The sequence below is a fragment of the Pyxicephalus adspersus genome, chromosome 10, assembly GCF_032062135.1.
Source record: "Pyxicephalus adspersus chromosome 10, UCB_Pads_2.0, whole genome shotgun sequence".
In the NCBI taxonomy this organism is placed as follows: Eukaryota; Metazoa; Chordata; class Amphibia; order Anura; family Pyxicephalidae; genus Pyxicephalus; species Pyxicephalus adspersus.
Window position 1 is genome coordinate 28,824,088 of NC_092867.1, and position 15,914 is coordinate 28,840,001.

General features: G+C 39.3%; 1 protein-coding gene across 2 annotated transcripts in view; it reads right to left on the reverse strand.

Annotated features, from left to right (window-relative positions):
• The window catches only part of IPMK (inositol polyphosphate multikinase), a 19,162-nt gene extending 3,881 nt beyond the window's left edge, over positions 1–15,281 (reverse strand). The window contains exons 1-5 of one of the 2 annotated variants that reach the window (XM_072424962.1): positions 14,934–15,281; positions 9,300–9,385; positions 8,709–8,805; positions 8,185–8,357; positions 639–720 (exon numbers count right to left, since the gene is read on the reverse strand). In XM_072424962.1, the coding sequence (XP_072281063.1) occupies positions 639–720; positions 8,185–8,357; positions 8,709–8,805; positions 9,300–9,385; positions 14,934–15,084 (589 nt within the window). In that variant the 5' untranslated portion in view covers positions 15,085–15,281. Of the gene's footprint in view, positions 1–638; positions 721–8,184; positions 8,358–8,708; positions 8,806–9,299; positions 9,386–11,186; positions 11,508–14,933 lie in introns of those variants that run through there. The other variant, XM_072424963.1, reaches the window with a different exon arrangement.
• Between the last annotated feature and the right edge of the window lie 633 nt (positions 15,282–15,914).

The following is a 15,914-nucleotide window of genomic DNA, read 5'->3' on the forward strand; positions in this document are numbered from 1 at the left end:
AAAAAAAAAAAAAAAAAAAAAAAGCTTTATGCAATGCTCCAAAATCAAATAAATACCATTTTCCCAAATGTTTGGTAGTATCACACAAATGAAAAACAACTCCTATTGAAGCCAGTACCTCAATTTGACTTGCAGTATGGCAAACTGAACACTGTATAGAATACTATTTTTTTAACATATGTGCAAGTAAGCAACTACTTCCCACAGTACAAGATGGGTAATGAAGGAGTTATATACTGTGTGTATTATCAGAAAAAGCAAGACGTTTTCCTTTTGACTTATTGATTTACTGCCTTATTTTTATATATATTTTCATAAATAAATACTTGCTTTTTAGTTTAGTTGCTATCAGAATTTAGGCTTTTAGTGCAGTTCTAAACTGGCTTGATTTCACACAAACTGGAATGCACCAACCACAGCAAAATATTCAAGTTTGTAGAGCAATCATCAGACATTAAAGCAACCCTTTTATTAGGCATAGATAGGTCCCCCCCTCTACAAAAATGCAGGTGATCCAAGGTGGAATATTGATCCTCAGTCACTGACCCAGAAAATATGCACATAGAAAGCCCACTTGTTGGAGGGATAAAGCCTTGATCAAAAAGACTTTATGATTGTTTCATTCAGATACAACTCACCTTCTTTCACACTCTCTTTAGTTAAACCTCTTCCATAGTGCTGGTTTTCTGTTTCATAGCTGTCTGAATCCACATGATAAACCTAATTAAAAACATTGAGAAAGAAATGCTTAATATTAAATTAAAACCTAGAAGGCAATCAAGTAACCCCCAAAAACATGTGGTCTGTAGAGTCTGCCAAAAAAAATAAAACCCAGACATTTTACACACCTCTGTGAACATTTCTGCTTTTACATAATATATAAGTTTGAGAAGTTATTTGGTGCACGGAAAGTCGAGTAATGTTCTTTGTATCCCACAGAGGAACATCCCTAAATTTTATGCACAGAGTTCAGCTTTAAATACAGATCTCTTCTAATCCCAAAATCTGACAGCATATTCTTATTTTGTGAAGGTGATTTACAGCAAATCACGTTTAAAAATGCAGCAGTGAAGGAGGAAAAGGCCTGCAATTTAGCAAAGACTACAGTTTAACCAACATTTTATACAAGGCACATGAAAGTTTTGCAGAATAAAATGCCCAGTGTTAAGCAAATATTGTATAATACTGCCATCTAATGTTAAACTGGATAAAAAGCAATGATTATTTCTGGAAATATCTTCTCTAAAACTACACAAAGCTACAGAATGCTACATAACTGGGGTTTGGGATTAAAGGATATCTCCAGCAAATCTCTATGGAATAAGCTGAAGAAACAAGGTTAAAGTATTTCTTTTGCTTACCTCCAGCAGTACCTCTTTGAGGCTCACTGAGAATATGCTTTGTGCTTTCCACTTTCCATCCCTGCTATTTTATAAATAGAACGAATCCCTGCAGTGAAAGTATATTTGGCCACCTTTTGCAGAAAAATAACTGTACATAAAACATACTGCTGCCCATTAACCCAACAGCATGAGTACTAGCTCTGCTGCTAAACAATAAAGCAGACTCCTAGCAGGTAGTGCTAGGCAAAGTGGGCATCAAAGTTTTTTGCCCTATTTTTTCCTTGCTTTTTCACATGCCACACAGGAAACAAAAAAAGTAATTTGTTTGTCTGCCTTGGTGACTATTGAAAGATATTTTGCCCTTGTCAGACAATGTGGACAGGGAGTTTAATTTAGCCTTCTTTGGACAAAACCACTAGAAGGAGGACTTTGTGAGCATGTATATTGTTGCATGTTAAGCAATTCCTGTTGATACCAAAAACAGAAAATGTTCCCTATTCAGAAATAAGTGCAACATGTATGTTCACTGCTATTTTTGTTTTTAATTCCATTTCCACATTCTTACCAGGAAAAGCTTATGTCCCTACCATTATTTCTCCTTCCCACCCACCAAATGGCTAATCTACACTAGTCACCAAGTTTCTAATCTCACTCACACATTAGTGCATTGGTACCACTCATGATACTTCAAGCCAAGCATGCCTGTACTAAAAAGTACAATAGATACAAAAAGTACATTACAACAGTGCGGGGTCCAAATACATCTCAGTGGATGTTACTTGGTAAAACATACTAAAAGGTTTACAAGTATGTGTGGTGGCCCTGATTTTAAATAGAATAGAAATAACGGTTTAAACTGCAGGAACGGGAGCTATGTTCTCTACTAATAATGTATACACATACTCTAAAAATGTAGAACAGTCACTACATGATGAATACAAAAAAAATCATTGCCTTAGTTGGAATCCTATTTCCCAGGGGTGGTAAAATAAATAAACAATAGATGGAAATGAGCAGGGGTTTAGCAGAACTATGATTTTGGTCAATGTAATAAATGACACCCAACACTTCAAATGTGTAGCAAGGAAACTATAATGCCATGTTATACAGCACTTTCATACAACTTTGTGTTTTGTTTTGATATATTACCTTTGTGCGTGCTGCTGTGAAATGAAAATTCGAGTTGAAATATGACAACAGTTTCATGTAATTTTTCAGACAAAATCTAATCATTTTGTCATGTCCAAGGTCTTAATGGAATTCAAAAGGCCTATTGTTTGTTAATGTCTGGAATTGCTCTGAATACTACCATGTTTATAGAGAAAAGTGTAGTCTGGGTACACACAGAAGGCTGTTCTCCTATTAGAAACTAATGACTTGATGAAGTCTGGAATTTCTAGGTTTAAAGGCGAAGTAACAATATGTTCTACATACCAGGTAATGATTCAGCTGGATGTTCTGATCTTTCCAAACATGATTATCTTCCAGGAAAGATATAATATACATGACAAAAAACCCACACATTGTACAGCCAAGTCTAGCCATCACATGCTCCCCAAGACACATACAGTGAGTTGTGATGGCAACAATGTTTTGAAACCAGAAAAATGCATGTGTCATCTTAAAAAATAAATTTGAGAATCGATGAACAAAATATTATTTATATATGCACACTATTATGCAGCGCTTCACAAAGTCCATAGTTGTAGGTTTAGCTATCCCTTAAAGGGGCTCACAATCTAATGTCCCCACCATAGTCATATGCCATTACCACAGTCTAAGGACAATTTTAGGGGAAGGAAACCGGAGTAGCATCTATAGACAGAAATGCTGGGAGAGAATTTCCAAAAACACAAGACTGGTACTCGGGCACAAAGATGCATCTGTGCAACTAGTTGGTGCCCGTACAAGCACTACTTGTGTTCAACCTAGCTTGAAAAATATTGTACATATCAGAAAAAAAATCAGAAGAAAACAGACAAGGCTGGACATTCCCTCCATTCAGCTTGACCTTGTCAAAGCATCTGTTGTACAAAAGAAATCCATCTTATGTTCCATGTCTGCGGTGTTGTCAGTGTCATGATGTGAGAGGAAGTGAACAAAGATAACATTTCTTAGGATTTTAGACTTAAAGCTGCTTTTTCATTGCAGGGAAAGTGATAGTAGAAGTTTCTTACATTTGCCAAGTTACCAAAGCCCTTTAGGCTTTATAGAATGTCCAATATACCTTTTTTCCTCTCCAAGAACAGCCTGTCACTAAACAATGGATCGAAAATTTGCCATGCTTTGCAATTTAGAGAGTGTTATATAACAAACTCCTCCCAAAACAAATACAAACTTGGCAGCCAGCCTTCATTTTTATGCATAAGGCAACAAAAGTAAATAAACATTGCATGGACAACATGCAACTCATCCAAAAAGGATCTTGTGAACATTTTTCTAAAGAAAATTAGTTCCCTGCAGGCTTATTATGTTTGACTATGTTCCAACACCCAAATCAGGATTTAGAACAGTAGGTGTAAAAGCTTTGCACAAGGGATAATGGCGGATAAGCTTAGAGGCATTTAACACAATACACTTCTTGGAGAGCCTGTAATTCAATGAGTTAAGGCTTTTGGAAGATTATATATTTATTAAAAAAGTAACTAGCAGCCTAGAACCTGCACTGCAGACACAAGATCCCTAAAATCAACGGTCTCAACAGTAGTTTATCATGTATTTTCATTCACTAAACATATTTACACAAAAAAACCCTAGCTTTGAAAGACAATCCGGTCATAGAATTGCATTAGATTAACAAGTGATTTTGCCATGAAGCAAGAACGATAGATGTACAGAAGGAGTGAGAAAGCCAAAAAAAGATTTTGCCGGAGACCATTTTTTGCTCAATTCTTCCTGATTGACTTTTCAACACTCTTGCATTTTGCTAATGACCTTGTCACTACTGAAAATGTAAAGTAGCATGAAGTGATATCTGCAGCAAACTAGCAGGTATTTCAGATCATCGAGAGTAGCACACCCATAGGTACCATCACAAAAAAAAGCTTTAACTGTGTCCCCCAACACAAGAGCATGGAGGAGATACCTGGAGATGGGCCCTTTACAGTAGTAAAACTACACCAGGCCGTAAAAGGCAACAATGCAGCAGCAGAACCTGTACCTACGTCTTTGTAGGAGGAGGAACCGAAAGAGCATTGCTTGGTGTTTTTGCTTCATACCAAACCGTCAGAAGCAAAATTATTGAGGGTGGCATGTGGGCCATTAGTAGGACCTGTGCTCACAGCCCAGCACCTTGCAGCTTGATTAGTATATAAAAGAACACCGGAATCCTACCATTGGCACCCTGTTTTCTTAACAGAGGAGGGCGGATGCACACAAGCGCATGGGACAGATGTGAAAGGCAGTATACATTTCATCACAATGTCCTTAGACTACTTTCACAACATCCAGAATGCCCAGTTGGTAATGGGGCAATAACAGAGACCTCCACCTTCTCACTAATGGTACCCAAACCAGTATGCCCAGTCTCATATGGCCAGAATTTGTGGGCAAGTTCTGGATGACTAGGACATTGATGCCATTGACGTGCCTCCACAATCCACAGACCTAAACTCAGCAGAGGCCCCCAAGGAAATTACGTTTTTGAGCACACAACACTGCCAAGTAGAGCCACAGACTCTACCTACTATCCTCATCCACATCTCTAAGATGGGATCATCAGAAGCACTCCCAAAGTTGTTTGTGTATACACAAACATTGACCATGCACGCTACTGGGTTACGTTATAAGTTCTTCAGATAAAATTCACACACACGTGAGTTTCGATAAGGGGTTTTTAGTGTTCCTTTTTTGAGCAGTGTAGTTTGGCTTTGTTTGACTGTTGCATGATAAACAAGGAACTAGAAAAAAAATGTATTTGCAAAGAAAACAAAAATCAATGCAACTGGTCATGCAGAGGAGGCTCTTTTCTCTTCTACAAAATATGCACCTTGTTGAAAAGGAAACCACTTCTCAAATGCACCGGTAAAACCCTTCTTTAAGATTTTCAATAGAGTAACTGTTAGGAGTTTTTACTGCTAAGCAACCCATTGTATTTTGCTTTTTATTTGCCCTGGGGACCATTGTTACCAGGAGAGAAACTATAACATAAGGGGAGTAAAAAGCTTCCAACAGGTGACAACTATCTAAGTGACTCTTAATGTATTCTTTTCTTACAGAGGAGAAAAAATTTGGCAATTTTGGGTGCACTGTGGTTCATGGCCCCACATATTACTGTACAAGACATACAGCAGCACTGCAATGCATTCCTACTGTGTGAATCCTGCCTAAGAGAAGAGTGTACAGAAAATTAAGGCGAAGCCACTGCTTTCACATGATTCACAAAAAAACATCCACAACAGGTGCAGATGGCGTGACATTGGCCCTGACTTATTAAAGCTCCCCAAGGTTGGAGGGGATGCACTTTCATCAGTGAAGCTGGGCAATCAAGCAAACCTGGAATGGATTTTCGAAGTCATTTGCTACCAAATGTTTTGAATCCTGAACCAGATCCAGGTTTGCTAGGATCCACAGCTTCCTCCAATGAAAGTGTATCCTACCCAGCCTTGGAGACCTTTAATAAATCAGGGCCATTGTGAGGAATACTTACATACTTTATTAGCAGTCAGTAAAGTATCTATTCAATGCAGCATTTTGCACACCTGTTTGTGCAGAGCTGGTGATGAGGGGTCCTTGCACACATTTTAGCATATCAAGATTGTTTCAGAGCTGGACAAAAACATATTGGAAAAAAGCTACTAAAAGCAACTAAGGCACAATTGAAACAAAGCTGCAAGAAGAGAAATATAAAAGGTTGTTTGTTAATATCAGTGTGTGACAAGCAGTGTTACATGCTGTGGGGAGTAGTTACAGTTTGGTGTATTGGAGATAGATTGTATATAGATTTATTGGAGTTAGGACCTCACCAGTGTGCTGTCATTTCTTCATTTTCCAATCAGCATGCTGGTGACCAAAGCTGTATTGAATAACTGCAGTGAAGAAAAACAATGTCACTGACCTAGCTATTCTGTCTGGTAGTGGTATTTTGGTCACAAGAGTGACGAAACAAAAATTTATTTATATACAAATATTTTGACAGGCAAGACATTTTTAGGGGAAAATGTATTGTAGAACCCGATACTGGTAAACACCTCCTAAGATGATAACTACTTTTAGCGGTCTCTGGCTTTAACACTTTGGAATTGATGAGCTGGAACAAGTACACAGGTTAGAAAGAATGAAGTCAGAACTCCTAACAAAGCCCTTTTTGTAGTTCAACAGCTATGAATGCAATATTTTCAAAAAAGAGACTGGGAATGACTGCCACCATACCTCCTCAGAAGTTCCCTTTTATATAAAAGAAAAAAAGAAAATACACAAAAAGGTAATACATATGCATAGTGTATACACAGTAATGACAATATGGCAAAAAAAGTACATATAGAGGTAAAATGCCATGTTGGCTTAGACTTCACTTCCATTGAAAACGTCCCCATAGAAGGCTATTACAAGGTCAGTGTAGGACAAAAAGATGAAGCACATGAAAATCATAGTAAAAATAGAACCAATAATAAATAGGTAAAACAACATTGATCGCGGAAGCATTTATTAAATTGTAGACTGGCTAATTATTTATAATATATGTGTGTTCGATTGTACCACAATATCATCCATAACTACCTATAACCATGTATTACATAATGCAATGTTACAGTAATCTTTTTCATGGTAATTTATTGTGTGACATGTGCCAACAGCCTCATTATTTGAGGACTAAATGTTTCTGGGTTGGTACAAGAACATATTGTTATCCGTATATGAAGGATGTTTTGTAGGCTTGTCAGAGTAAAAACCTCATTCCTTGTACATTGTATTTGTGCACCAGCTAATACCCCATGCAAGCATACAAGTAGTCTCCCACATGTGGACACCTATGCATTACATGCAATAAGAAGGGCAGTGATATTTTGAAGCCAGATATAGCAATTCAACCAAATGACCAACACACAATTCTAACAGTCACATTAGTAAGTGGTTTTGTAAAATATGTGTTTGCTTAGACGGTGCATGCTCTGTGTTGTAGACATGTTCATTGTACCTTCTGGGCAGCACATGCTCTAGCTGCATATGTTCTCATATATAAGTTCCTACACACGTGTTCTATCTTTGGCCAGAAAGTGAAGGATGCAAACCTTTACCCACTCACAATAAATTCAGAGCTTGCAAAGTTCTGTGAACACACAGGATGACAACAAAAAGAATAGTTGACCTGCAGCTGAAGAATTTAGCACTCATGGGAACTGTGATGAAGACAATTGTTGCATGACCCATTAAGTTGTAATGGGAACCTACTGCTTTCTTGAAGGAGAAACCCATCTGCAAAGGACAGGTGGGAGAGGGACGTAAACACCAAGGAGGAGACCAGACAGTTAACTGAAGAATGCTCAGTGATGGTATAATATACAATGACACAAGAACCTTACCCCCTTTTTTTTTTTTTTAAACATGGAAAATTATGTTTTTTTTTTTACTAAACATCCAAGTGGAAAGTCAAAAGCTGGTATTTCATGTACATAATTTATAAAAAATTGAATAGAAAGGCTTCAGTGGGCAGTGCACATTTACTTAACCATGATGTATAAAAAGCTAGACTCCATACAGTTTTTCTACATTTCTAGTGGGGAATAATACTGCTGTCTTTCACTTGTTTCAAAAATTCCAATAACTTTCCTGTATAATAATAAAAAAAAAAATTTACACACACGTCTGATTTTTTTTTTTTTTTTTTTTTTTTTAAACTTACCCTCATGCCTAGAACCAGGAAACCAATCTCTTCCATCAAAGGATACTTGCTGATTTGCTGCTGAACCTTCTCTGCCGATGCGTATGGGTCATAGCTCTTTTGTCCAATTTTGACATCCATGATGCAGGGTTTGTTACACTTCCTTGATATATCTTCCAGTTTTAAATAAAGTTCTGTAAAATGTAATGTAATGTAAATGTAATTTCAGTCTACATAAAAATATTCTTAAATGTGTAAAAAATAAAAAAAAAAGATGTAATCATTTGATCTACTAGGCTGCCTGATATAAAACATCCGATATCATCATGGATAGCTGCCTGGATTAGGCCTGAACTGTAATTACAGTAACTGCCACACTTTGTTATATAAATGAGTTGCATTATGTTTGGATTCCATTCTTGCCCTAAGACAAAGTACACATTCCCATGGTCCATATTACTTAAGAAGCTGTTCGTACAGAACTAAAATTTCAGGGTACAAAAAATATTAAAAACACAAAACCTACACTAAACACATCTACATACCATCTGCAGATCCGGGAGGAGACCATGTGCCATAGTATTTTGGCAAAAAGGTTCTCAGATCACAGAGCTTAGGATCTGTGCAGTCACTTGAGAAAACCTGTGGAAAAAAAACAAACGTCATTGCAGATTTTGAAATCATTTTTGGATGTGTTCCTATGACAAGCTGCATCTGTACAATGTTAAAAAGACTGATAATGATACTTTTTTCCCTGGGATCATCAAACATCACAGATACACAGTAGCTCTGAAGTCGACTCTGTGCTTAATGAGCTTCTAATGGAGAAAACTTTTTTACTGGTTCAAGTTCTACTGTATCTTGCCAGCTGTCACAGTTCAAAGACAAAGTGAAAAATCACAGAACCTGATAAAGGCTACAAAAAGGAACAGAAAACAAAAAAGGCTTCCAGGCAAAGAGATATTAATCCTACAGACCGGCCAGCACAAACATTATACACAAAAAGAATTCATTTGGAAATTCATAATTTTGTACTAAAAATGTAAACAAAATCCTAACTCCATACAAAAGACAACATGACTAAAACTTTAAAATTACATAATTTAGCTAATATAATCGACCAGGTATACAATTACCATGTTGTAGAAGTCCAGTTCTCTTGGTCCACGTGGTGGAGGCTGTAATTGCTTCAGGACAGTCCCATCAGGATGCTGTAATATGCCTAAAAAATATACAATAAAATTTGTTACTGTATGATGTACTAAAGTCATAATGACCCGTTCTAAAGACAGAAGAATCTAGAATGTTAATATGAATTCCTCATCCGCACAGTAAACCCAAAAAAGAACAGCCATCAGACTTTCTAAAAAAAAAAAAAATAAAAAAAAAAAATCAGAGCCTTCATATATCAAGTTTAACCGTTATACTACAGGAAGTCAGCTGAGCTCTAGATCACTGTTGGTGATAAACTTTACAGCCTTCTGTCAGACATAACATTATTTTCTGACCATATTATCCAAGCTGTCAATGGTCCAATATATAAACCACACAACAATATACTCAAAAGTTTTTTGGCAAGGCAACACACCACAACAAAAGTACACTAAGCTGCAGAAATTCTCTCATCAACACATGCAGGCAGTACAGCCCAACATACATACATTATCTTCAAGCCGTTCCAATATAGGAAGTTAACTTGTAAGTTTACTTTTCTAAACCTAAAACATTTTAAAACTAAATAGTAAGTGTTCAGTATAAATGTAAAGAGGTCATAGGACCTATTTATCTTCCATAGATTGGAATTCAGCCTCTCTTGAGTCTATATACCACATGTGGGACGGTTTTTTTGTGGACAAAAAAATATAAAATTGACTGCAGATCCCTTTTGGCATTTGTACACAGCCAGTTCTTAGTTATGCTAGTTGTGCCTATGCAGCATAAATAGAAAAACTGGTACACATTAAAATGCTGAGATACACAGAACACACATGGAAGGAAGTTTTCTTCATATCCCGTATGTCACCATTTGTCTAAACCCCTGAACTGTGTAGCACAAGGCTCTACTAAATCACACTGCATTTGTCTTGCACAATGATGCATCATGCACACTTCATGTTGCAACTGAAACTTTTACTACTGCAGCAGAGTGATCAGTATGGTGTGTGTATCACAGTGCAGCTGAGGTTTATTCTGCTGAAAGCCCTATCACCCTCCCCACAATACTGCAAATTAACAGGGGGGGGGACAACTTTTCAATATGGTACTATGTCATTGACTTCATCAGTTGGTCTCTATTTCTCTCTATGTAATGCAGGCAAATCATAGCTAGCCTTCTGGAAAACTCCTACAAACTACAATGCAAGCAGTGGGTTGCCTTTTGGGAAGAGATATTAAAATTATGTCATGAGCAAGTGCCAATCCTGGAACATATTGACCACCCTAGGCAACTTCTACATGCAATAAGCCTGAAAAGGGGGTAGATGATTCTTGATGTCCTTCAGCCAAGAAAGGAGGCACGATCCATCCAACTTGCTGCAGTTTCCAATGCACATTTTGAGATGCTCACAGTGAACAGTGTAATTAGAATAAGCAATTTCAGTACAGTGCCGTCCCCTGCCCCTTTTAGCTGGGCACACCATCCGGCACTTTTCAGTAAACACCCGGCTGTTTTTGGGTGGTTACTGAAGAGTTGGGTCACAATACAGGGGCTGACACTCCCCTAAAATTTCTCCTCACTCAGCTTAAAAAAAATTCTGGGTTCAACACTGCAGTACAGTAAAGGAGCCTGTAAAGCAGCTGTAACAAAGATTAATGGATACAAATGGGTGTAGTAGCCAACCTTGCTCAGAACCCAAGCCATCACTGCCTTAAACAGATAAGAACAAAGTAGAAAAGGAACAGACACTAAACTTTTACTCACATTCAGAGGGAAAGGTTTTGATTAACCTGTGACTTGCAAAGCACTACTGATGTAATTGAAAACACTTAATATACACAGCAGCACACCAGTAAAGTAAACATACCTTGCCCACTAAAGTGTCCAGACTTGTCCTCAATCAGACCCAGAATGGCCCCTGGATGTTAGGTCCTTACAAGCTATCTTTACAATCAAAGATTCCATCCTGCCACTCCTGGCTAGAGATTGCACCAAACGTTATAACTTGTTTGATGAGTCTATCATTGTGTGGTGAACATATTGAATATACGTCACACACACATTCTCCTTCTGACCTCTGATTTCAGTAAAAACTCCCAGACAGAAAAAGTGAATCATACAGCTGCAATTCAATACATAAACCATGCAAACACGGCCAACAGGTTCTGATTTTTGTATATTGTTAGAATATGGAAAAAGTATGAACTAAGTGGCTTTGAACATTACAGACACCGAATTTAGTAGTAGCAGAACCTCAAAATGCTGAGCTTCTGGGATTTTCATGTAATGTGGTTTATTAAGTTTACAAAAGATTTTGCATAAAAAAAAAAAAAAAAAACCTTCAAATAAAAAAATTTTTCTAAATAATTGTAAGGCCATGTCAGCCCGGTGATTTTGCAGCTAGTAAAAACTCAGTGGCAACTAAGACAATGTTCCTTTACTATTGAGACATTCACCCACTTACTAGATCAGCTAGGTATCGCTCCCCTGTTAGCACAGAAATCTTTCCAGGCTGCAGGCCAACGAGGGAAGCAAATGTAAAGGGTACAGAAAGAGAATCAGATGCTGGTGAGGGGTCACTGATGGCAGACTTTTACCCACCTGACACCGGTCACATACTTTAGGCTATCTATAAAAGCCCTACAGACGCCTACACACCTTCATAGAATGATGACCTGTACAAGTCCTTATCAAGTTACATATGAACCTTTGGATTTATTAGATGTAAAGAAGAGCACACAGATCATGCATCTCCCTACAGTATTCTGGGAATCTTATCTCAAAGAATGACTAAACCCAATCATAAAAATTAAATATTGCTGGTTACCAGTCCCAAAATGTGGCGGCTGTATGTTTTCTAAGCCAAGAACATTTTGCAGCAATTACAGAAGACACCCGTAGATTTTGCCAGAAAAGATACATTCTTTCCTGTGAAATTCTATGGAGGAGTAAAACAATCTCATGATTTAGAAATATTAGCAGCTTACAAATGAGTGCACAAATGACTTCCTCTATACACTGCAGAGGTGTGCGCAATGCCACCCAGGGACTACAAATGTGTCAAATTTATAATTTTGTGAAATCTGTAAAATTAAAACCTAAAAAAATATTATTTTCATATAAATTAAATATAAAAAAAAATAAAAGCCCAGTAAGCTTGAATATAAAATTTACTTATGTATTAGAATACACTGAGCAGGGAGAAAATTAACCTGGACAAACCATTAGAAGCGTGTAACCACTTATATAAAACAAACACAAAAATAGAAATCACCTAACGCACATATTGTACTGGAAATAACAGAAGTGAAATATTGACACTTTTCCTGTCAGCTAAGTGAAAAAAAATAGGCAATGATGCACACAATACCCCCTGGAACCGGACAACTGAAGGCTGGAAGGCAGTTCTTCAATCTAAATGAAGTCATCACTGCTGGGAAATGCACCGGACGTTATGTTCACACAGGTGGTAAGTTGCCAGGAAGGTTTGCCTGTCGTGAGAACCTTCATGGCAGCGGTTTTTCAGGGGATGAAAGGGGGCAGTATTTATATAGCGCAATCATATTAAACAGCGCTGTACAAAGTTCATGGTCATGTCACTAGCTGTCCCTCAAAGGAGCTTACAATCTAATTTCCCTAGCATTGTCATATGTCTAATACCCTCTAAGGTTAATTTTGGGGGCAAGCCAAATAACATAACTGGCTGTTTTTGGGATGTGGGAGGAAATCCACAGACACAGGAGAACCTGCAAACTCCATGCAGATAGTGTGCTGGCCGAGATTGGAACCTGGAACCTGTGGTGCAAAGTGCTAGTTGTGGGGAGCTGAGTGATATTTGAACCTGCTTATTATAGCCTTACAGGGGAAAAAATAAATATTATGTATTTTTATACTGCAGAAACTAAAATAAGGCTATATAAACTCCAGAACTATTGGGAGGTTTCAGCAATGTTTACACTCTGTTTGTCCACCATTTTACCCCTTAAAATAATATTTCCCCGATGCAGAATGCAGAATCTTCCACATATCACTCACCACGTATAGAATTACCATACACATCGGATACTAGTGAACTTCCAAGCTATAACACCATGGATTTCCCCTCCCAGCCATGTGAACTCTGCATACACAAAGTGCTTTTCACTTGCATTGACAAGCAGCGGGCAGCACAGTTTTACATGTGTAACAGGACAGGCATGTAACTGCTGGGAGGCTTAAACCAACAACCCCAGGCTAATAACCAAATATACAGCTGGAGTACATCTACACAATCCATTGTAACTGATAAAACTTTTGTAATACCCAATGCAGTGACCTCACCGTCTTCCACTGTTGTTAAGCAATACAACTTGGTCACCATCCAGACTCTAGCAGGTCCATGCAACACTGATGAGGTGCAATCTGCATTACACAAGGAGGACATTGTGCAAAGTCTGCCGGCTCACATTGCTGACCCTCCCTGTGCTGGCGAAAACAAGAAGCCAAGCCACAAACAAGGCAAGGTATTTATACTAAATGTAGAGCATACAGCTCTCATAGCTTTGGGATATAGAATATTATATAAACCTAGTGTAACATGTATCACCTGCTTTAGTAGCAGTAATTTATTGTGACATTTACCACACCCAGGCACTGTCAGGGAAACAAATGTCACCGACAACACCTCTTACCACCTGTCAAATGAATGGGCCTATTCGGTTCAATGTTAGGTTTTGGGTTGTGAATCTGCCTAAAGCACTAGCACTAAACTGTGAATCCCAACCTTAGACTTATAAACATCAATCTGATATAACAACAAAAGACCTAGAAATAATAATCTGTACATTCTATTCAGGGCCCAGACCAGGGTAACATCGTCACCTTCACTCTGCCAACCTCAACATGGCACATCAGGTGAATGGATGTTCTCATATCTGGTGATCAGAAAGTGATAGAAATATGATTAGAAGAAGAATTGGGTTCTCCAATATGGACAACTGGCCAAGAAAAGCAAAAAGGACGCCCTAACACCCCAGCCCCTCTCCAAAACAAAATCCAGGAGAACCAGCTGATGGGATGGAGGCAGCAAAAACCAAACCTACTCATCCCTGCCATGGAAAACTAAAATACAAGTTTTAGATATACAGTACTGCTCAGAATACAAGTTACTAATAAAGACCAGATGATAAACATTGGATTATTCTGCTCATACCCAGCCAGTACTGTGCTGTCACCCATGTATTGCATTGTTCTTATATATGAGCCGGTAACACAGAGCACCACAATGTGACAACTCCGAGTCCTTCCATACACAAAGGACACACACACACCTGGCTCGCCTGACACACACGCACACCTGGCTCGCCGGTCACACACACACACCTGGCTCACTGGACACACACGCACACACACATACGCACCTGGCTCGCCTGACACACACACACACACGCACCTGGCTCGCCTGACACACACGCACCTGGCTCGCCTGACACGCACACCTGGCTCGCCGGTCACACACGCACACCTGGCTCGCCGGTCACACACGCACACCTGGCTCGCCGGTCACACACGCACACCTGGCTCGCCGGTCTCACACACATGAACAGAGTAGCAGGACAGGCTCAGCAATACACACCAACTTTATCTTTGCCGTACATATGGCCGGCCACCTGATGAGAGAGGGGGACGCAGCCATTGAGTGAGTGCTCCTTGTCCCCGGGGGGGAGTTGTTGGAGGTCCGGGCACCCCGGGGGCTCCGCTCCTCTGTGTTGATGTTGGGTTGTCATTCTGCAGCAGGGTATTGGGGGGGTATGTTGTGCACCCAGGTAACGGGACCGGCGTCTCCTGCCTCACCGTCCGCCCTCCATCCTCATCATCCCCGGCATGCCGACCCTCGGTGCCTCCTCCCCGGCTCAAGCACACATGCGTCCCCTATACAGCACGACTGGGCGCAGCTGACAAGCTCTCAGCCTCCTGCGTCACCGCGTTACTTTTCAGCCAGCCCGGGAACCGCCCACTTCTGACGTCACGTGAGTACTTCGCACCCGTTCAGAGGGCTCCTACGGGGGCGTGGCGTGAAACCGCACGTAGTGAGTGGGCGTGTCGTACATGCAAATCACAGCAATGGGCTTGGTGTTGTTTGCTCAGGCTGGGTGTCTGTGCGCTCGGTGTGATGGAGGGGGCTGCTTATATCATAGAGGGAGAGAGGGGGCTGACCCCTGCACGGCCTGTGTGCAAGGGCCAGTGTGCCCCAACTGTTTATAAAAGTTAAGAAATCTCTCAAGAAATGTTCAAATTGCTGTTCTGCCAAACCAGATGCTGCTTTGTTTCTGGAATTATAATACAGGATATGAGAGGTATCATTTTACCAAAGGGAAGCTGTAAGTATAGCGTGTCTTGTGCACAGTTTTCTGTTGAAATATTTCCTTCTTTTTTGCCTATTTTAAGAAGTTGGGAATTGAGTAAAACGTTCACATTAACCTCACCCTGATGTTTTATGATTAACATACTTAACAGGTGTGTTGACTAAACATCCCTGGAGGCAATGATCTAATTACAAGTTATCCTACATCATATTTATTGTTTTACCGGTATTAGCTGTGAATAGCTGTAATGA